The 24,581-nt window shown below is 41.4% G+C and overlaps 1 protein-coding gene across 1 annotated transcript in view; it reads right to left on the bottom strand.

The window, feature by feature from the left end:
* Positions 1-24,100, bottom strand: part of ERBB3 (erb-b2 receptor tyrosine kinase 3) — a 99,969-nt gene extending 75,869 nt beyond the window's left edge. Inside the window, exon 1 of the mRNA XM_073663727.1 lies at positions 23,808-24,100. Coding sequence (XP_073519828.1) covers positions 23,808-23,883 — 76 coding nt within the window. The 5' untranslated portion in view covers positions 23,884-24,100. The remainder of the gene's footprint in view (positions 1-23,807) is intronic.
* Between the last annotated feature and the right edge of the window lie 481 nt (positions 24,101-24,581).

Genomic DNA, 24,581 nt, shown 5'->3' with positions numbered 1-24,581 from the left:
TCCCTCCTCCTGTGTTGCCCTTTATCTGTCTCCCTATTCCCCTATACCCCATTGCCCTGTCCTCCGTTGTTTTGTAACATTGTATGGTTTTTGCATATATTTATATACGGTTATTTTGAACAGTGATTTTCTGTATTCTTTAGTTGATGTTTTCTTTATTTGTCCATTTTTCAGTCAACTGAAGAAGGTCGTGTAGACCGAAACGTTAACGTATGTTTACTGTATATTTATATGGACTGTAATAAATTTTCTTAAGCAGAATTTTTTCGAGTGCCAAGGTTATTTTCACATGTGACAGGGCACGGTCCCTTCTTGAGCACCACTCTAGGGTGTGCAGTGATTTTTTTGATTTACTGCTATACCGGTCCGCTGGCACCCCTAAGGGGATATGTCCTCTTCCACATTCTCCTATAATGCAGAGGAAACCAATTCTATTTTGGCCCGTACCTGCTTCTCTAGCGACTTTCTCAAGGTTCCTCCAGGCGAGGTGAGAGGACGGAATTTGGAGAAGGACCATCGACAATTGGTAAATCTGGAACTGCACTGCACAACGCTTACTGAATACCTGCGAGTACAAAGAATCCCTAGGGGTCTTAGGGTCCCCCTTAGACCCACACTTTTTTCTGATCTGCCTGACTACAATAACAAATTTGAACAAATTCTTAATAAGTGCTCCTTTGACCTTATGGTCCTTACCATAGACTTTCTACATAAGTCCATAGCATCCACCAAGGAGCTGATCAGCAATACGGAAACACAACTTGCCTCCTCCCTGAGTCCAGACGCATGGTCTAACCTCAAGACGAAAATCCAATCCAATATTGACCTACACAGAAGGGATACTGAATCCAGGAAGCGTAACAAATTTCAAAGAGACATTGAGGATTACGAGTCTAATAAAGTATACCGCTGGCAAGAGAGATATCAGCCAAGTGGGAATCCTCCTAGATTCACTCGTTCCTCTGCAGACGCTTCATCCTCAGGTTCTGAACCAGATAGAGGAGACTACTTTTCTAACACATCTCGTTTTTTAGGCCAACCACGACGTTATCAACCAAGAAGAAGACGAGGAGGGGCGGCCAACGCCGGAGGCAACACAGACTACCAGAGAGTAACCCGGTCCCAGACTCGCCCCGCTTGGTGGTAAATATCTCTTCTAAGACTCTCAATATGGCCCAACTATCGGTCCTACAGAAGGGACTTTCTTTCAGTCCCACCACTAGATATAATACCTTCAGGCTCGAAATGGAGTTACAGCGTTTCTATCGCTCATTGAGGTTGAAAGTCCACTTCGACCAGACTCATGTCACACCACCGCTCCCCAACTCTTTGGATAGGGCGGCTATTACTTCCAAAGATTTTGGCTTATACACGAAGAGTACTTATAGACCCCCTCGGGGCTCTCATGCCCTTGAAACATTTATCGGCTTCGTTAACTCGGCCTTTAGGGATTTACGCTCTAAGGCTGACGAGGGTAAACTTCATTATGAACCTAACCTGACTGCCCTCGACTTCCAAGCCCTTAATAGTCTTCGAGAGGACCATGATCTAGTTATAAAACCAGCAGATAAAGGGGGTGCTATAGTCGTTATGGACAAGGCCCTATACACTAATGAGGTTGAGCGTCAACTTAGTGACAAGACCACATACCGACAACTTCCCCAGGACCCCACCTCCCAGTTTCAAACCCTTATTAAAGACACTATTGACCGACACATTAGAGCAGGGACGATTGATATTAAAACAGGTGAATATCTCACCAAGACACATCCCATCACCCCTGTTCTATATGTCTTACCCAAGATACATAAAAATCTGGCCGAACCCCCTGGACGTCCTATCGTGGCCTCTACTGATTCGCTCCTTTCCCCCCTCTCGATTTTCGTAGAAAGAATCATCACACCCCTAGTACAGAAGAACACTTCCTTTCTGTTAGACACAGGCTCATTCCTCAATATCCTTGCAGATCTTAAACATGTTCCATCTTCCGCATGGTTAGTCTCCTTTGACGTCAAGGATCTCTACACCTCCATCCCGCATGATCAAGGTATACATGCAGTCAGAACACTTTTGTTAGAGGCCCAGACCAATCATCAAATTGTTGACCTAGTTGTGGATTTACTATCTTTAATACTGAAAAAGAATTACTTTATGTTCCAAGATAGATATTTCCTACAAACTAAGGGCACGGCTATGGGTTCTAATGTTGCGCCACCTTACGCTAACTGCTATATGGCGTCATTTGAAACACAGATCGTCTACACCCATCCCCTCTTCCAATCACATTCTATGATTTGGAAAAGATATCTTCTGTATCTGGGATGGCCCCCTGTCTTCTCTTGAGACATTCTTTGCTGATCTCAATATTGCATGGCCTGACTTGAAATTTACCATGACCCATGATCTATACCAGATCAGTTACCTAGATACAGTAGTCATCAAGAACAATACTGGCTCTCTCTCCACAGATCTGTATACCAAACCCACGGATCGGAATAGTCTCCTTCACTATTCCAGTAATCATCCTGTACACATTAAAAAATCCGTTCCCCGGTCCCAATTCAAGAGGGTCGAGCGGATTGTATCCAACCCCGACACCCGTAAACTAAGGCTACAAGAAATGCATCGGAAATTCACTGAAAGGGGCTACCCTTCCCCCTCCCTTCAGCCCTCGAAGGCTGCCTCTCATGATACACGTCCCGACAATTCAAATCGTATCCCCTTTGTACACACCTTCCACCCGTTTGCTTATATACTGCACAAGACTATCCGTAAACACTGGAACATCTTACGGACAGGCTACCCATCCATCACTAGCTTCCATTATCCATTCATACCCTGCTTCAAACGAGCCCCCAACCTTAGAGATTCACTCATCCGAGCTGATATTGGCACAAATCGACCCACATCCACACAACGTTTTCTTCAGAACCCCAAAATGGGTACTTTCCCGTGTCTACAGTGTAGACAGTGTAACAATGTATTGAAAGGTAACCTTATACACCATCCCCATTCTGGACGAAAATACCACATCAAAGGTTTCTTCACCTGTGAGAGCTCGTATGTGGTATATTTAATTAAATGCCCATGTGGACTCCTTTATGTGGGCGAAACTACTCAACCTATACGTGACAGAATTTCCAAACATAAGTCCACAATCCGTTGTAAGAACCTTCTCTTGCCAATACCCCACCACTTCATATCAACAGGCCACAACATCTCCCAACTTAGGTTTCAGGTGCTTGAACAGATTCCACCACCCCGACGGGGTGGCGATCGGATCCGCCTCCTCAAGCAACGTGAGGCGTTTTGGATCCATAGGTTGGATTCCCTTTCCCCAAGGGGCTTAAATAGGGATTATGACTTAATGTCCTTTATCTAATGTCTCACCCCATAGTACCCTACCATGATCTATATGTGGTGTTTCTTTTCCAACACTTTGTCATCTATACCTATTCTGTTACTCATTCAGGAGATGTTGTTGCATTGTATTTTATCTATAATTCAACTCATTTTATTGTTGTGCTATCATGCTTATGCCTGTCCACCTTATTGACATATATCGTTTCCTTTTTTACAGATTTGCCTATTTGCCTGGTTCTCCCCCGTCTTCCCCTCCTGCTCCTGCACCCCTCCAGCATCGATCCGAGCGGTTTACACACCGTCACTAGCCTTGCGCCGCTCATCTCCATTGTGGAACGCAAGCTTTAGCCTAATGGAACGCACACGTGACCTATTTCCCGGCCCTCCCGGTCACGTGTCTCTGTTCACTTCCGGACATGCGCAATCGCAGAACGAAACGCTCCCACAGATGATTGGCTTTCCAATCATCCTCCTTCTTATTTAAATGCCCTCTTTCCCGCTCTAAGCCACAGCATCTAGCGGTGGATGCCGCGCTGCCGGTCCTGAGTCCCCTACGAGCTCCCTAGCAGGTACATGCCCGGGTCTTTTCTCCCTAAACTGGCCATTGGATTTATTTATTTATTTTCTTTGTCCACAAATGTGTTGGTTGCGCTGCTTCCTACATGGTGTTTACCCTAATATTACACGCTTTTCTCCCCCTAGGCTGTCCTAGTTGACTCCTTCAGCTTATTTTCCTTTTTACCATTGACACGAGCGTACGGGTAGGTCCTACACTTTACATGGCCTTTCCCTCTTCCTCCCTCCTCTTGTGTTGCCCTTTATCTGTCTCCCTATTCCCCTATACCCCATTGCCCTGTCCTCCGTTGTTTTGTAACATTGTATGGTTTTTGCATATATTTATATACGGTTATTTTGAACAGTGATTTTCTGTATTCTTTAGTTGATGTTTTCTTTATTTGTCCATTTTTCAGTCAACTGAAGAAGGTCGTGTAGACCGAAACGTTAACGTATGTTTACTGTATATTTATATGGACTGTAATAAATTTTCTTAAGCAGAATTTTTTCGAGTGCCAAGGTTATTTTCACATGTTTTTTTTTTCAGTCAAGATGTGGTGCAGAGTGTACTTTAATGAGAGAAAAAATGAACTTTTTAGAATTTACCAAATGGCTGCAATGAAACAAAGAGTGAAAAATTTAAAGGGGTCTGAATACTTTCCGTACCCACTGTATATCAGCATGTGCATGAAGTGAGAAAACAAAAGGAAATGGCACTTGGAGGAGCACTGCGACTCCTTCATTAGGGTTAAGACTTAGAGATGGCACAATCCCACTAATGACCTCTTCTGACATGTATCTGGAACCCAGGACTTGATCTAGGAACCTTCCTTTAAATAAAGGTAAAGCATCCAACTATGTATCCTCAAATGTATGGCCAAAGTGTTTTATATTTTTCCAAATTATTAGAGTCTTGAAGTTGTAATAAAGCACAAAGTGAGAATGAATCTGTATTATGACCCTCCTAAAACACATTCAGTACCTGTTACGCTACAGACTAACAGGTGACTGGACCAGCAGAAGAGCCTAATATTACCCGCTCACCAGAAGTGAATGTGATTAAAGCCCTCGTTGAACGAATCTAAATCCTTTACCCGATTATATTTGTGAAGAGTTAGGAAAACTTTTAGGACACCAAAAAAAGTAAGTAATAATTTAATAGATAATAGAAGATATTGTAGTTATAAGGTCAGTTTCACTTGTCTGTCATTCCCGGTTTAAAGGGGTTGTCCGGTACTTTTAAAAAAATGCCAGTGTGTTTAATGATACTGTACATACAACCTTCTTTCTAATTACCTTGCGCTGCTGTTTCTGCCTGTGAGCGGTGCTATCAGTGGCCGCTCACAATCACAGGCATCACGTGACCCCCGGCTGCAGCCGGTGCTGACATCCACTGATGTCACGACAAGTTGCGGCTGCAGCCGAGGTCCCTCTTCCGCGTTCCACCGGTGGCTACCGGGTTGTGGGCAGGGTTATTCCCCTGCGTCACACCCGGCATCCACCGCGCTCTCTTCCTGTCGTCATTCACTGGGAAGCGTGCGGTGGATGCCGGGTGCGACGCAGGGGAATAACCCCGCCCACAACCCAGCAGCCACCGCGGGGAGCCCAGCGCTGAGTCACGCCTCAATTGTTGTGACGTCAGCTCGGGGTCACGTGATGCCTGTGAGCGGCCACCAATAGCGCCGCTCAAAGGCAGTATCAGCAGCGCAGGGTAATTAGAAAGAAGGTTGTATTTCTCATTAAAACACATTGGCATTTTTTTTAAAAGTACCGGACAACCCCTTTAAGTATAGAATACAATGTCTGGACCGGCTTTGGGACTTCTGACCTCAACTCTACAACCTCATATGCATGTGTGAGAGGGTGTTGAATTTGGATCAGGAGACCCGTGGCCAGTCAGGACATCGTGGCCCGTACTTGGACTGTGTGTGACCGGTCTAAAAGTGGTTATAATTTTTGAAAAGGAGCAATGCCAATAAGTGTACATCAATAACTTTGACATATTTAATTCTTTTGACAGCACGCCTTTTATCAGCCCTCGTCATTGGTTAAAAGCATGACTTTCAGAAATTGAAAATTGTTCATACATGCATCAAAATTCCAAAGTTGATGGACAAATTAATATAAACCACTGTTGAACACAAGCTAAAAAATCTGCACTAGTGGAATACACAGCTCTATAGACGTTATGTGGTTAGAAGGATAAGCTTGTTTGTATCAACCATGAAAGAAAAGTCACGCTACCATAGAAGTCATCAGAAGTTGAAACAAAAGAATTAGGTGGCTGGTTAAGGGTTAAGGATCTCCAGTGAATGGAGCACCTTCTGTTTCAATAGTCTTCCAGGAGGTCTATGTTTTGCCTCCAAAGTCATTTTAAATCATTTGCTTCCTTGTAGGAAAGCCAGGCCCTAATAAACAAGCTTTTTTACATTGTAATCCTTGTGGGGCGTAAGAAACTTCTTAAACCAAGCCTGCGTTGTGACTTCATAAAAGACCAATGATTCAGATACAGACAGGGGGAGGGTGACCAGGCTCAGCCAGGGATCCATTGTGGCTGGGAGGGTAAAAATAGACAAGTGGATGCAGAATGTGTCACTACTACAAAGTGCCTTTTGAGTAAAGGGGCCCCCCTTGGGGTGACTTTGAAAGTCTACAGACAGGGGAAAGCCAGCTCAGCTGATTGAATACCTTATCATCTCCTCCTGTCTGGTCATTCATCGGATCTCCTAATTCTCACAATAAACCTTCATCCTTCCAAGATAACGCAGTCTGTGGATGCATTGTCACTTTACTCACAGACATACATCCAACTCACAACAATTCTTCAAGTTCAAAGTCATAGACCACAGGCATGATGCACAAATTATTAGAAAAGAATGAAGTCCTTCAGAGGAAATGATTGAAGTCCAGTTTACAGCCTGCCACAAAGAGATTCTACTTGTAGGGCAAACAATATTGATATTTACATGACATTTTGGACATTATGCATATAATTAAATTAATTTACAATAAAAATTGGAGTAAACACATTCCATTACTTATGCTGCCTTGGTCGCAAGTTACAGGCACCTAATGATCCAGCTCCATATTCAGGGCTACGGAGTAGAGAAGGAGACGGATCTAGTTTTGAATGGAGATGTAGATGGTAGAAATGTACCGAATTCAGCTTTGAAAAATATATTTTCTGGTATTAATATTGTATTATTATTGGATTATTAACAGATTGCATAGTTAATTATTGGTCATTTCTGAAGGTATCTCAGGCTGGAAAAAGAGATGACCTAGAGTCAGAACCTTGGTTTACCGACTCCACAGCCTTACTTATATTAACATTGACTAGAAAAGGGGAGGTGTAGTTCTGATTGCTTACGGCTCTTCCCATGCCACTATGGTAGCCAGATTGGAGAAGAAGAGACCCAGCCAAAGAGCAGGGAAAAGGAGGATGCAACAAAAAAGAAGCTATTAGGTATGGTGGTTTTACATAGAAAATTTATGGTAAAATTTAATGGATAAACCATCTCACCATCTGTGAGGACTCTCTGGATGCCAACTGAGGGATGCTTGAGCTATCGCAAAATTTTCACATAATAATTAATATGGAAGCCGTAATTGTGGAGTAATAGTTGGGGCTACTCCGATAACTTTGTAAAGCCTTGGAGCAACTTGGTATACATTTGAGCACCAGGTCCTGTTCATGAACAAATGAGAAGATGCTATCACATGTGGGTGAATTATAAGTTGAACACTTTGTGCTCTTGGAGAGGTGCCTACTTTACACTGCTTGTATCGGTGAGAAACTAGCAGGTGCCCGGAGGCCTGATCCCAATGGCTAAACGTACAATGCTGCTTTTTTTCTTTTTCCTTCATTCAATAATAGAAATATTAGATTGGCTGTGTAACACCAAGTACATAAATAACACGCCGTCATGAAGCATCCTACTAATCTGTGTGAATCATAATGTCTCATTATGTATTTGGACAAGGTGATATAAACTCATAACAGCCTAAATGACTTATGGTTTTCCAGTAAAATGTACAAATTACCAAAAAATGTTGTTGATGGTAGTTCACACGTGCTGGAGTTTTCTTTCCACAAATGCATGGCCATTTTGCAGCAAGATCCATGTGTTAAATGCACATTTTACTGTGAATTTTGCTATACAATTACCAAAGATTTCATCCAAATACTGTAAACCAATGAAATCTTCAAAGGAAATCTGCCATATAATTGACATAGTGTGGATTTAATTCCCACTACAAATCTGCAGAAAATCCAGCCTGTGTGAATTCACCTTAGGCTAGGGTTCCAAGGTGACTTTAAGCCATGTGATAATGTCGGACTGCCAGCCGCAAGTAATGAAAGTAATATTAGCTCTAAAATAAGACAAACTATATATAAAGTAAAACCTTGTTAGTTATTGTAATGCGAATATTGCTTGAATTGAATATTTCCATTTTCAATAACTAAGAATCGACTATGTAGACAGGAATCACCATCACAGCGTTGCAGCTATACTGTTTTTGTCATCGGTATCAGAAGAAATGTATTACCTAGGAGGTAATGAATACAAGCTGGATTTTATGGGAATAACGAAAAGCTACACGTTTTGGCACTGAGCCAGAGCCTTCCTCAGCCATTTATTTCAATAAAATACAGCTTGTCTTTATTACATCCTCGGTAATACATTTTTTCCGGTATCAACAACAAATCCAGAGTATACTTGCTTCTCCAAAGGAGTTTGCTGTCTCCACGGTCGATTCTCTACTTATCCTAGCTTCCATTTGGAAGGACACCGTAGGATGACAACACCGGCTTGAAGCAGAGTCCTATACTTTATACATACTTTGAGCTCATGATTCTCATTTGGTCTGACATGCACTGTGAGCTGTGAGGTCTTATATAGACAGGTGTGTGCCTTTCCAAATCAAGTCCTATCAGTTTAATTAAACAGAGCTGGACTCCAATGAAGGAGTAGAACCATCTCAAGGAGGATCACAAGGAAATGGACAGCATGTGACTTAAATATGAGTGTCTGAGCAAAGGGTCTGAATACTTATGACCATGTGATATTTCAGTTTTTCTTTTTTAATAAATTTGTAAAAAAAATTTACATTTCTGTTTTTTTTTTCAGTCAAGATGGCGTGCAGAGTGTACTTTAATGAGAAAAAAAAATACTTTTTAGAATTTACCAAATGACTGCAATGAAACAAAGAGTGAAAAATTTAAAGGGGTCTGAATACTTTCCGTACCCACTGTATGTGCAAAAAATACACCAAAAATGCTGAAAGGGTACTTGAACTTTGCGTTCTCAAGACACCAGCATAACCGCCGAGTTGACCACATCGTCTTTTTAGCCATTTTCGCAGCAGCTCCGCCTCCAACGTCTTTGCTTAGTACTTTCAAGTCTAAAAAGTTAGCGGTTTCCAAGCGAAGTCACACAAAGAGTGAACATGTTACTTCTTTTAACCGCTTCAAGGCTTCAGAAACCTGAAGAGTTAAAAGACGTGGCATAAGATGGAACATGTGCATAGCAATGTCGTTTTAACACTGCTCATGTTCAATTTTTGCGCCACTTTTTCAGTTTTTTTTTTATATTCTATATACAGTATAACATAGTGGCAGCTTTAAAAGGAAGCTGCCGGAAGAATGGACAGGTCAGTTCTTTTAGTACCTTCACAGCTTTCAAAGCCGGAAGCGGTTAAAAGAAGATACAAAAGACAGAACATGTGCACAGCAGGTTGTTTTAACATTGTTGTGCATATGTTCATTCCTTTTGACCTTTTCTTAGCACTTTTTCAGGTGGGTTCCAGAAAAAGAGATCGTGTGCACATACGTTATGGAATGACTTTTCATTACTGTGCATTATATGTTGATTATTTTTTCTCTGATTGCACCAGTTATCTTAATAAGTACAAAGCAATGTGATCAATGTAGGTGGATCAATCCAAATGAATTGTAGGCTGTCCTAGCACTTAACTAGCTGATGAAAAGATCTGAAACTTGATAAATGTCACACATATGTCCTATAAAGTAAAAAAAAAAAGTTTCATGGCAAAACTGGTTTCTAGCTAAGTGCTGACCTTTCTGTTTATAGACATTTCAGATTTTGATCTAGAGCCTGGAGAGTGAGTTCTTACATAGGAGTGTTTTGTATTTAAAACGATTGTTGCTGATTAGTTATGAATTTATCCCATCATGCATTAGATACTTTGAGCATTCTCAGGCAAGGAATCAAATATTTGTGTGCATTTATTCTTATAATGCAGCTCTCCTTTGTCCGTCCAATGGGCAACCAAGCACAGCGTATATGCTACAAAATCCTAATAATTGATAAGCTCTCTACAACCAGGCTCCAATAGAACTTTCTAGATACTATCCCAAGCATAACCTCAGTCCTTCTTTCTTCTACACGACTCACATTCTTATATCCAGGAGTTTACCACTACTAATGGGTACGAGTTTGTTTTTTTAGAGCTTTTTTTTAACAGGTTTTTCTAATCTGATTTTGTAGTCAAAATATCAAACCCAACCCAATCTCGGCTACTATTTTCACATCCAAACCTCAGTTGCCAACGTGATTATTTTCCCAATTTTGACATAATCGTTACTATCTGAAGTTGTACATCCAACAGTGATATACTGGTAGACCAACTGGCATGGTGTCCATACTGAAGCTGAACATGTCTTTCTCTAGTGTTAGGACTACACTGCGACTTTTGGAGTTTACAAATCCTGTGCTGCCAGCAATTGATAAGAAATCTGTTCACATAGAAATCCAGCAGATTTTTTTGACTCTTGGATCTCAATCACAGGAATTTGTGGGTCACCACATGGTCACAATCACTTTTTATATCAAGCCACTGTGTAGCCCTAGCCTTAGTATGAACTTACTTGGAGCTTTTAGTTTCAAATGTATTATATAGAATTTATATTGGAATATATTTAATAAATCACGGTATGCCTGTTAGAAGACGTTATCCTCTATCCAGAGGGTAGGTGATAACTTCTAGATCGGTCAATATCTGATCACAGAATCATACGGATCGCAAAAAAAGCGCAACATTTTCCCCCTTATGACTAGAACAGTAGCGCACAATTTTGACTGCTGCTCCAATCCCTATGGGACAGTAGATGAGCACTGTACTCTGCTTTCTCCGGCAGTCCCATAAAGAATGAATGGAGCAGCAGTTGAGCCTGCGCACTTCACATGGGGTAAAAAAATTGCCTTTTCTGTCAATCGGTGGAGGTCTGGGCAGTAAGACACCTACAAACCACCTGCTATCAATGTTGCCACCTCAAATATCATAATATCAGTAAATTGTTGTCTAGAAACTCCATTAATCCTATAATATATCTTAAAATTTTCACTGATTTTTCTCCGGATTAGAGTTTATACAAATCCCATTGATTTGCATTTAGAGTATTTTTGGAGCAGATATTCCCATAATTTCCTTCACCTCTCCTACAATGAATGCTGACCTATGAGACATCATTTACCATCTGTTATTGGATGAAGCAAACAAATGATAAAAGTTATAAAAGCTACAATAAATGAGTTGTTGCAAAACGAAGTCCACGTCTGACTGATATCTATGAGAGTGAATTCCACCCATATCCTGACTGATATGCTATAATCAGGGCTCTGATATGTGCAGACAACTGTTGCAGAAGACCGGAGCGTACACTATTCTTAGAAGCACAATTCTGGGTGGTGCTGTGTATAAAGCTATACGGTTGCAATTTATTTCACACAGTAGATTTACATTCATGCCTTAAATAGCATCTATGGAACTAATACGAGTCATCTGTTAATTGTAATACTTTGATTCCTGTGCTGTCCGACTCCTACAATGTATTGCTGGGGGTTATATGAGGTCTTACAGGGGTTTTGTTACTTACTCTTTTAAAGTGTGCCAGCTCAGTTGCTGTTTAAGGTGCCAGCGATGCCATAATTCACAGCCTCTAATACACATTACAGCCCCCACTTCCTCTCGGGGTCAGGATCCCCTATATCAGAATCAGATTTCCAAATTTACAGTTCACTGCACCTGTTATGGAAAGAGTATTCAACCGATTGTAACTTTAAGAGGTGACGTGTGGCGGGTTCATTCACGGCCCACAAAATGTGTTTAATCCTGACATGAGAGAAGATATTCTCCACCTCTTCGCTGCTCACACTGTATCAAAGGATCCTCTTATCATGGAACTCCATAAAAGCCACATAAGGCATAAATACAATCCATAACAAATAATATAAAATAATGATGATAATAATAATAATAATAATAATAAAGATAGCTGACTGCAGATCTAAATGTAAAGTGTATTTCTGCCAAAAATAAAGAATATCATTTGCAAAAAGAATTTCCAAGTATCCAGTTTTCTAGTTGTATGACCAAGGACAACATCTGCAAGGAGTTTGTATGTTCTCCCCGTGTTTGGGTGGGTTTTCTCCGGGTTCTCCAGTTTCCTCCCACATTCCAAAGACATACTGATAGGGAATCTAGATTGTGAGCCCCAATGGGGACAGTGCCCATAATGTCTGTAAAGCGCAGTGGAATTAATGGCGCTATATAAGTGAGTAAAATAAATTAATTAATTAACTTATAGATACTTAACTATATCTTCCCCATAAAAGTTAAAAATAAGGGACAAGAATGTGACTAGACCCGAGGAGCAAGTCAGGATGTCACCAGCACATAGAAGAAATTAGAAATAGTAAAAGTCATCAAACATCTCTAGCACCTTGGAGTCTGGTGGAAAGGAGTTGAGTCCTTGTTCACTTTAGGTACATTTTATAAATGGGCATAATGGCTGGAAGGATTAGTGATGTTTACGCTTTAATGGGTTGTCTGGGACTTTAACATTGATGGCCTCTCATTAGGATATGTCATCAATGTCTGATCGGTGGGGGGTGGGACACCTGACATCCCTGCTGATCAGCTGTTCCCAGCGCTAGCGGCAGCTGGAACTGGTCAATTACAGGGCTGCATAGCTCCATCTACAGACTAGTGGCCGCAGCTGGGTACTGCACATTCATCACCTAAAGATTTGAATAGGGGGCAGGTGTGCAGTACCCGGACGTAGCCACTATACAGGCGACGGAGCTGTGCAGCTTCATAATTGAGAAGTTCAGGCCACCGCTGACACTGGCAACAGCTGATCAGCAGGGATGTCAGGTATCACACCCCCACTGATCAGACATTATCGACCTATCCTAATGAGAGGCCATCAATATTAAAGTCCCGGACAACACCTTTAAAAGGGGGAGGTAGGCATGGCACGTGGGCATTACTGTCTTGCTATAAGGCTGTGAGTTTGCTCACAGCTCAAGGAGAGTGCTAGCTGTAGTCAGACAGGTGGTCCCCAGCGGTTTCACCCTGCCCACTACTCTGGATTGACAGGTCTCTGCCTGTACACACACGTATCGGGTGACAGGTTCATTTTAAGTCCTTACTAAGGAGTTAGCATATGGACACTTTATACAATGAGGGTGATACAATGTAAGATAGCGGAGCACTCCCCTTCTATGGGATTACTGCTGTCATGCAGCTAGTTTGACAGCCTCAAAGTAGCCACCAAGAAAATGTGTGATTCAATACATGCCTATTGGTATGACTATGATATGACTGGTATGGGGATCTCTCTTCAGTTTGGACCCCAAAACTGTTAACATTGGTACATTGGTGACAAAGAAAACAGGTTTACGCATCCTCATGTTAATGACCATACCGCTAGTATAAGAAAGGAACTCAAGTTTTAGTGAGTTACATGCTATATGCTAATATGAAGGCAAGTGTCCGCTGGGCATTCATTAACCCTGGACGTGTCCTGGTCAATGGGCTGTAAGCCCTCCACAATCCTCCAAACTGAACTTGATTGATATTTCTAGTGATCTACGCAGTGGTACAATGTCCTATCCACCGCCCATCCACAACACGGCAGGTGCTCTGGATTTACACAAACCAGAAGTTTACATACATTATATAAAAAGACACACATGCATGTTTTTTTCAATATCTGACATGAACTCAGAATAAACCTTTCCTGTTTTAGGTCAATTAGGATTACCATCACTTTTAATATTTGCCAAATGCCAGAATAATGAGAGGGAGAGAATGTTTTAAGGCATTTTTATTACTTACTGCAAATTCAAAAGTTTACATACCTTTCATTAGTATTTGGTACTATTGCCCTTAAACTGAATGACTTGGGTCAAACGTTTTGGATATGTGTCTTTATATAGTGTATGTAAACTTTTGCTTTCAACTGTACATAGGATAACGTATGCTAGCAGTATGATCTGGAACATGGAGATGCTTACTTCTGTTTCCACGTTACCTATGTAGAGATGTTAGCAGTCGGAGGTGGTCAAAACAAAGTGAAATGGAAGCCAGCTAAAGCCAGCATCTCTCCTGCTATTTCTAGAATTCAGGTAGATATTTTCCTACAATTATTTATTCTATCACGTGTAACAAAAAATAATGCTTAATTTAGTGATCTAGAAAATCATTAAAAAAAAAGTTGTCTTTGCTTTTGTGCACGATCCAGTCGGATCACATAGGTTCTGTTATGTTCCTACACACTTGATACAGAAATGTGTGGGATATTGCTTTAGAGGCTACTGTTTCCAAAGAGCCCTTTATTCCAATGCTTCAGTGCAAATGTGATTTAGCACTTTTCTAAGGGATCAAAGCCTTTTTTTATTGGGTATATCAAGTTTCCCACCATTGGTTTGCCATGCACATCAGAACAAAGCAGAAGCATGCAGTGATCGCAGTGCCCCACTTATCATGAGGTCAGACATAGCAGGGTATACGCTAGCTATAATGTCATCAGAAAGATTTGCATAGTTTCCTGTTGGCTGCACAACTTGTCCTTATAATTTCCTTCAAAGACTCGCACTGTTTGCTTTATATCCATTGATGTAATCAAATACTTGTCATATTTTAGAATTGTGAATATTCTGCCACCCAAAATCTATGCCACCCCGGCTCAGTAATGCACCCTCAGATTGACTTTTTCTGTATCATTTAGATTATAATGGTGAGAACCTGCTACATGTACTTACATATAATAATAATAATCTTTATTTATATAGCGCCAACATATTCTGCAGCGCTTTACAATTCAGAGGTTCACATGCAACAGTCATAAGTAACATAGCTAAAGATAATACAATAATTACAGCAAAAATATGACGACCATGCCCGTAAGAGCTTACAATCTATAATGAGGTGGGGGTGACACAAAGTACAATGGCTTATTTACAATGATGGTCCAGCCATCTTGAGGGGATGAGGGATAGATAAAGGCTGCATAAGCTCATCACCAGACAGTATCTGTAGTGCTTTTTGGTTCAGTGGAGACTTATGTTTGGAGAAATAACGGATGGGCTATAAGAATATAAAAGGACTTTGATTAGGGAACGTGATAGGCCGCCCTAAACAGATGTGTTTTTAGGGTGCGCCTAAAACTGTGTAAGTTGTGGTTCATCCTAATTTCATGGGGTAGAGCATTCCAAAGAATAGGTGCAGCTCGGGAGAAGTCTTGAAGCCGGGAGTGGGAGGTACGGATTAGTGTGTATATACCAGTGTTTCTATATCATCCTATTATCCCTTATGTTTCTTTAGTTCCAAACCAAATCCCAGTATCTTTATATACATTACTACATGGATTTTTCATATTATTTACTGTGCATCATAATGTTTTGTTACACAGTATAAGCTTCTGTATGCTGTAGCATCATGGCTACCATTAATTCCAGAGCTTTGACATATCAGTTGTGTAACGACTCCTAAAAGATGCCATTGACTTATAATGGTCAGATTTTTATACAAGAAATATAGCAACAGAAAATCAAAGAAAATACTGACAGTCTAAACAAGAAAAAAAAACACACATCAGTCTAAGCTTAAAGTGATCATATACACTGGCATTTAAAAATGACTATATATCTGTCATTTATAGTCAATTGACCTGGTGTCCCCCGTTTGCATTTCGCTGCCTCCTCTGATGAAGCCGACATTCTGGTGTTCCTGATCCAAGATGGCCACTGTAATGGCATGGGCAGTGCAGTGGTTGGTTTAAACTGTGCCTTTCCTGAATCCTGTGGACTTGCCATTGCTCTTTATGCCACTTAACTGGCCATCCTGGATAATTGCAAATTTGAACACTGGTTGCAGCGGAAGGCAAATGCCTCCCCCTGTGACCAGTGTTCTAATTTGCCTTCATCCAGGTAGGTTGACAATGCATGACATATATATGATCACTTTCCAATGCCATGGTGGAGATTCACTTTAAACTGGCTATAGATATTAGATAGCTTTTGGTTGACGGCTATTCCTCCTAAAACACAAGCAAGCAGAACATTTATATGTTATAGATATATTATATACAGTATGGAGAGAGGAGAACCAACTCGGATCGATGATAACTCAAGATGCAGTGACAACCCCGGAAGTCAATAGGAGAATAGTTATGGGCAAATCAATAATGAAGTTAACTGGACAAGGTCTTCAAATCGAGGAACATTTCACTGGTGATGAAGACACGGCTCGTACGTTGTTTGTTTAGTCTTTTCTGTGGTATTATACAGATTCGAAAACTGGATGATAAAGAAACAAGACAGAGAAAGAATTGACGCCTTCGAAATGTGGTGCTAGAGAAGGATGTTATCGATACCATGGATGGCAAGAAGAGCAAACAAATCAAATTTGGAACAAATCAAGCCAAACACCAGAGAAGGACATCATGGTCAGAGGAATAGAGGTAACAAAGTGAAGAGGAAGACAAGTAACCTGATGGTTTGATACTATCAAGATAATGGCGTAGAAGACTGTGATGGACCTATCTAGACTTGCACTAGATCGATCTTCCTAAAGAGCGCTCATCCATCAAGTTGCCATGGATCGAGAACGAGCCAAAGGCGGTTAAAAAAAGTCAGTTATCTCACCTCTGCACACAGGCTGCTGTAAAAGTTATGCAAATGTCATGCAAAAGTTAGTGAGTTCATGATGCCCCTTCAGAAATGGAGCATTTTTCAATTTCTTTGAGATATGGTATAAGCATGTATTTTCATATCTAGATTCATAGAGACTTAGCAACAGATGCCTAAAACCACAAAGTCTTCAGATATAGCAGTCTACATTTAATGCCAGAATACACCTCAAATCCAAGCCCTTAAGTCTCTGGCGATCCATCAACCAAAAGAGAGTGCATGGCCCAAGGTCACAGAAAACATCCAGTCAGTCTCAAACCTGTTCCACCTGCTGCATAAAGCCGTCTATGGCTGCAGCTCAGACCAGTCACTGAATTGCAATAGAAATGCAATCTAGTTCTAGGGCAATGACACCTGTCATCCAGATTCCAATAATGCCCAAGGTAAGTGCTGCAAATGGAGTAATAAAACAGTAAATACCTACAAGTAAAATGTCTACACCTGAATAGGCTGCCTCCACAATCAGCTCATAAGGTGCATAACAGGTTTTAACACCATGCCAATTTTTCAATATTGGAGTCTACATCATATAAAGGTCCAGGTTATTATGAGATGAGAGCTGCGATAGCCTCTGTCCTTCTCTCATATGATAGACAAGGAGCTGTTATTAAATTGGGACAAGGTTCACAGTATTGTAGTATGTTCAAACAACAATGGACTATTCTGCGGTGTCCTGTCTGCCCTTGACTGGAAGAACGGTTATTTTTGGAATTTTGGAATATTCACTCTTGTATCCTGGATGTTGATCCAACACAGTTAATAACAGTATAGACTAACAGCTCATTAATTTCGCTCAGCCTTATTTTGTATATACAGGCTATGATAACATAGCATTGACTATTCATCCACATACAAAATTAATATAGTAACAAACTCTATGTATGTAAGCAAATCAGTACAAAATATGTCATTGACTTAACGCATAATATATTATATGCTTTCTTCAATAAACTTTATATATACAATTCCATGTAACACTTTTAACTCTTATTACCATTCAAAAGATAGCGAGATTCTTTAATGGGTAACAATTGTAAATGCTAATGTGTGAGTCCTGAAAACTGAAAACTTATTACACTGATGACACTTAGGATACATGCACATGATGCCGGAAAAAGTGCCGCAAAAAAATGAACATGATGCGCAGTAATGACATTGCTGTACAAATGTTCAGTTGTTTGTCACTTCCTCTAAACCAGGGATGTCAAACTCAAACACACAGAGGGCCAAAATGAAAAACTTGGACAAAGTCACGGGTAAACCAATATACAGAATAATGGGCCCCACATAGTCCTCCATACAGTATAATGGGCCCCACATAGTCCTCCATATAGAATAATGGCTCCACATAGGGGTGTCGGTTCTGGTGTCGCGGGTCAAATATAACAACCCTGCGGGCCAGATTTGGCCCACGGGCACGAGTTTGTCGTATGTGCTCTCAACCCATTAGAGTTTGGAAACCATGAAGCGGTTAAAAAAAAGTAGCATGTTCATTCTGCAGGCCGCTGTGTTTCGAAACCATCAGCTCTTTTTAGTTGCGAGTACAGGGCTAAGTAGCTGCAAAAAACAATGGCTAATCTGCCAGCGAAGGCTCTTCAGAAAATAAAATGCTGACTTTTTCATGAAGTGGCTTAGCTTAGGAAATAAGGCTGCACTGCCATCTGAATAAAGACGTTTGCACAGCACACTGATTTTATTGTGGAGATTTTGGATTGGAAACTGTACAGAAACCCTCCAAATCCTCCTCAAAAATACAAAACTCCTCAAAAACTTGGGAGTTTCTGCTCCAAAAACAAGCCAAATGACACAGGGCCCAATTCACCATAGCTTTCACACCAATATTCTGCCGTAAAGCTTGAAAAAGTCGCAAGATTTAGGCGAAACTCGGTTGTGCCTTCATTTTGTGACGTTTGGCATCTTCACCCAGTTTCTCCCAGCTTCACTGAAATGGAGTGGGACGAAGACGTGACAGGGGCGTAACGCCACACCCCGTCTAATTCACGACGAGATGTGCAATTTTCTACCTGGAAAACCCAATCAAGGACCTGACTGGAGTGAGATTTCTGGCGTAGCGCATGGAGGCGTGCACCCCTTCATGAATCAGGAGCGTCTGACTCCAGCACACCCCCTCATCAAGACCGGTGAGAACATCATCAAGGGCCACTGACTACTGTCAATGAGCCTAGACTTTGGCGGTAAATGTATCATATTTTAATGCATTTTAATCCCAATTCTAGAACCTAGTTTACGACATGTTGGTTACACACTGCTCAAAAAAATAAAGGGAACACTCAAATAACACATCCTAGATCTGAATGAATGAAATATTCTCATTGAATACTTTGTTCTGTACAAACTTGAATGTGCTGACAACAAAATCACACAAAAATCACCAATGTAAATCAAATTTATTAACCAATGGAGGCCTGGATTTGGAGTCACCCCGAAAATTATTGTGGAAAAACACACTACAGGCTGATCCAACTTTGATGTAATGTCCTTAAAACAAGTCAAAATGAGGCTCAGTATTGTGTGTGGCCTCCACGTGCCTGTATGACCTCCCTGCAATGCCTGGGCATGCTCCTGATGAGGTTGCGGATGGTCTCCTGTGGGATCTCCTCCCAGACCTGGACTAAAGCATCCGCCAACTCCTGGATAGTCTGTGGTGCAACGTGACGTTGGTGGATGGAGCGAGACATACCACCCTCATGGAGTCGGTTTCTAACCGTTTGTGCAGACACATGCACATTTGTGGCCTGCTGGAGGTCATTTTGCAGGGTTCTGCCAGTGCTCTTCCTGTTCCTCCTTGCACAAAGGCGGAGGTAGCGGTTCTGCTGCTGGGTTGTTGCCCTCCTACGGCCCCCTCCACGTCTCCTGGTGTACTGGCCCGTCTCCTGGTAGCGCCTCCAGCCTCTGGACACTACGCTGACAGACACAGCAAACCTTCTTGCCACATCTTGCATTGATGTGCCATCCTGGATGAGCTGCACTACCTGAGCAACTTCTGTGGGTTGTAGAGTCCGTCTCATGCTACCACGAGTGTAAAAGCACAACTAACATTCAAAAGTGACCAAAATATCAGCCAGAAAGCATTGGTACTGAGATGTGGTCTGTGGTCCCCACCTGCAGAACCACTCCTTTATTGTGTCTTGATAATTGCTAATAATTTCCATCTATTGTTTATTCCATTTGCACAACAGCATGTGAAATTGATTGTCAATCAGTGTTGCTTCCTAAGTGGACAGTTTGATTTCACAGAAGTTTGATTTACTTGGAGTTATATTCTGTTGTTTAAGTGTTCCCTTTATCTTTTTGAGCAGTGTATATTTAGACGCTTTATGTGGCTCCTTTGCCAAGGTGGTGTCTTAGAAGACAAAAAGGGAAACGTGGGTCAAATTGTGCAAAAAATTTTAAGCAAAAAAGATGGGACAAAGAAAGCTAACCGAAAGATGGTGTGAAGTGATACAAAGGTGTCTGAAAATGCACTATATATGATTCCAACTGAGCATGATAAATTGGGGCATTTTTGGACTAAGTATTTGCCAGGATTAGTAAATTGCCCCATTATTTTCTATCAGCACTACAGCCGCCTTATGCCGGTGATTGATGGCGGTCCCAGCAGTCAGACCACTCTGTCAACCAGTAATGGCAAAGCTTAGAACTATACTATAATGTAAAAAAAGATTTCCCCGCCAGAAGAAGTGATGGCATATCACTAGGCATCTGGACATCCACTGAGAATGAAGGGACCGCATCTTTAGTTAAAGGGGTTGTCCACAATTGGGCACAATTTATTATTTTTTACTCTCGTGCATGTAATCGGGTCTAAAGATTATTTTTGCAATTGGATTTCAATAATTTTTTTTGCAACATTTGCCTTCTATAGTCTCTATGTTGCATTGTCTATTGTTGGCTGCATAATGAGTTAACTGAGAACCCATCAGTCAGCCAGCTGTAATGGCCTGAGAGAGTGTTTGTAGCCTTTTTATCTATCTTTTTATGAGCTCATCTCAGATTTTTATGACCACAGACCACATCAAACTTAAATATGCAAGACAAAAAAAGCTCTAGAAAAGCAAAACGGTGCAGAATTATACCCAATTGCAAAAATAATTTGTAGCCCCAAAAACAGGCATTTAAGTAAAAAAAAAATATCTCCAAATGTGAACAATCCCTTTAAGCGGTGCACCTCCTTCACAAATTCTCCCTGCAGTGCACTGGTCATGTTCCAACCACTGTGCAAGGAACTACACTTTACTTTTGCCCCCTCATTCTGGGGTCCGTTGGTGTTCTAGGTTTCAGAACCCCCTGAATAAAAGATCACTTTGGGAAAGCTGACTGCCATAAAACCAGAAGTCATTTGCATCATAAATGCTTTGCATAAGAAATACACAGGTAAACAGATGATGTTTCAGGAAATCTCAGACCAGGCACTTTGCTGACACCTTATATGTTCAGATACACAAGCGATACCGTTCAGCATACGCACGGACATGATCCTGATAGAAGTGCCTCCCTACTTTCAGCTCTTGGCAAAGATGCCCAACATCAATGGTAGTAAACTTTTAATCTTAAGGTGGCCAAACACTTATAAGGAAGGTCATCCAAATCTGCTGATTTTGACAGGAGCAGACAATTATTCTATGGGTTTTCTGGGTATCCTGACTCTCCCTTATCATCATCTATGGATTAAGCATATTCGATTTCAACATGCCCAATCTTTTGTTGCCATTAGAGATAAGCTGCTGCCAATGTGAATTACCATGAAAAACACGTGCATGCTTCGCCAAACTGATCATGCATGTGTATTAAGTCAAAACAACCAACAAAAGGTGCATGGCTAGCGTCACCCCCTTCCCCCGATACGGACCACCACCAGCACTTGGCTAGAACAAGTGACCCTGTGGTTAAACAAATCAGCCCTCACTGAAATGCTGCATATGACTTAACTAAATGATGTACTTGTTGTACGCCATTGTTCAAGGCCACATCGTAAAAGGCCTGGACTTGCGTAGTCAGAGCCTGGCAGGAAGCGGTTTATCAATATGTTATAATTGTCCGCCTCTCTCTAAGCAATAAGGAATGAAGGAAATGAATGTGTTGTAGTACTGGGTTTTCTGGAATATCTGCTCTACTCTTCAAGGCATCAAAGAGCTTTTCTAACAAATATTTCAGTCTACAACTGGAGGCCCCAAACATATTGCTGACCGTGATAGAATAGAACCATAAAAAATGAATAATAATTAAAAAATATATACATTTAATTCATAAAATGTGCGTCGTCAAATTCTCCAGATATATTTACAATTCTCACGATACTAGGTCTCACAAATAGCACAGAATATGTTGAATAATACACTGACTTATTCCAATTATTCAACAGGTTCAACTGTTTCTGCAGGAAAATTCTGAAAATGACATTTGCACCGATCCATATCTATACAAAAATGTATCTGAACTGTTTTAGATCCCAAAATGCACAAGTACTGTATGTCAGATCTGATGTGTCTGTTACATCTGGAAAATGTGCAGCACCTGTGATAGATAGATAGATAGATAGATAGATAGATAGATAGATAGATAGATAGATAGATATGGGATAGATAGATAGATAGATAGATAGATAGATATGGGATAGATAGATAGATAGACAGATAGATATATAGATAGATAATTAGACAGATAGATATTAGATAGATAATGTGATAGATAGTGTGATAAATAGATATATAATAGATAATGTGATAGATAGATAGATGACAGATAGATAGATTGACAGATAAATAGATAGATGACAGATAGATGATAGATAAATGATTGATAGATAGATAAATAGATGACAGATAGATAGATGATAGATAGATAGATGACAGCTAGATAGATGACAGCTAGATAGATGATAGATTAGATAGATATTAGATAGATAATGTGATAGTATGATAAATAGATATATAATAGATAATGTGACAGATAGATAGATGACAGATAGATAGATAGATAGATGACAGCTAGATAGATGATAGATAGACGATAGATAGATGATAGATCTAAGTAGCATTCTCACATATATTTGGAGTGCTGCCATCTCACAGTGCTGCTTCAATTTTGGATTTTTTAGACAGAAGAGATTGTCACTTTGCCACATCATGTAATCATTTCCCTACAAATACTGAATAGTTTGTATTGTAGGTGGGTACTACAGATCCCAGCACGCATTCAACTGTCCAGAATTCAGCCACATGCAAAATTTAGAGAAAAGGTAATGTAATAATTGCCTGTCCTCAGCACAAACCTAACAATGGGATAGTGGTTCTGCTTACAGCCCCTTGGTCCAACAAATCAGAACAAAACAGCATTTACCAAACAACAATATATTATAACCTGCTTTGGAGTTTAATTTTCTTTTTAGCAAATGTGCATAGATCTATATATGTCAGTTTCATCAGAAGAAGTGACAGCTGCAGTATATATATATACTCGTCTACTGCACGCGATCTTCTGATGCCCCATACACGGGCGGGTCACCTGTCACCCACCATGTACCTAGCACAGATCGCAGCCTGCACCTTTAAGACACACCTTCCGAAACTGCCTCACACAATGCTGCTGGGTCAGAAGGAGCAAATTGCGAAAACAATCGCACGAAAGCCTCAGAGGAGAGAACAGGTTCCACTGCCCACAGCGCGATCCCAGGTGTGCCCATCCGGTGCCCACTGCATGACCTCAGCCTGGCAGCGCCCGGCTCCTCAGCACAACACGCGGGTCACGGGAAGGTCCCTGCTCACCACTCACACACAAGGAGAGGAGTTTTCCACTTGCCACAACTCCTAGTGACCGCTGGTGACTGCTGGGGGAATGTCGCTATAATGTCGCTGTAATGTCGCTTACCGTTCTGCCCGGTGACAAATTCCATGACAAGATACAGGAGAAATAAGAGAGTCCATCTCCTCGCCAGATGCTCCATCCCTGATACAGACAGCGGCGCTGTGAGGGTTAAAAGTGAGCTGTGGACATGACACGCGTGGAGCAGAAGATCCGCGTGTACAGCAGTGTAGTGTCCTGTAGTCAGCCTGGTACAGAGCGCAGCGGCGGCGGCGGCGGCCGGGACACAGCGCAGAATGTGACAGCACTTGTCTCCTCCACATTCCTCATCCCGGAGAAAGTCGCTCAGGCCACGCCCACCGCTCTTCTGATTGGCTGGGAGCAGTCAATGGCTCTAAACTGCTGCTCGCACTACCTGCGTGACGTCACCAGGTGCACGCTGGGTGTTGCTCCAGAGCAGGTACCGGCTCCGCACTGTGCGCACGGTGACGTCACACTGCCCGGGCAACGTGCAGCTCCGGCCCCATAACGGGGACCAGCATCAGCATCGCAGCCCTACATATCAGCTCTATGGCCCCAGTCATTTGTGGGGTTTTTATTATTAAGTAACTGTATTTCGGCTTGTGATATTCGTTGCCTTTTTTTTGCACCAAATTCTTTAATGTGGTGTACGTGATTCATGAATTTTGCACAAAATCAGAACTCATGTTTAAAGCACCACTTCAGCGTTATTTTTTGATTTTCGTGCTGGAGTGGTGCAAATGAGGTAAGGTCCCTGCACCTAATGTTATACTCACAACGTGCCGTCTTCAGTTGTTCCCGGTGACGCTCCGGTCTCGT

The sequence above is a fragment of the Phyllobates terribilis genome, unplaced genomic scaffold (genome assembly GCF_046119375.1).
Source record: "Phyllobates terribilis strain yellow unplaced genomic scaffold, ASM4611937v1 Scaffold_2__4_contigs__length_985480577, whole genome shotgun sequence".
In the NCBI taxonomy this organism is placed as follows: Eukaryota; Metazoa; Chordata; class Amphibia; order Anura; family Dendrobatidae; genus Phyllobates; species Phyllobates terribilis.
The sequence above is the reverse complement of the archived record's forward strand: the minus strand, read 5'-3'. Positions and strand labels throughout refer to the sequence as shown.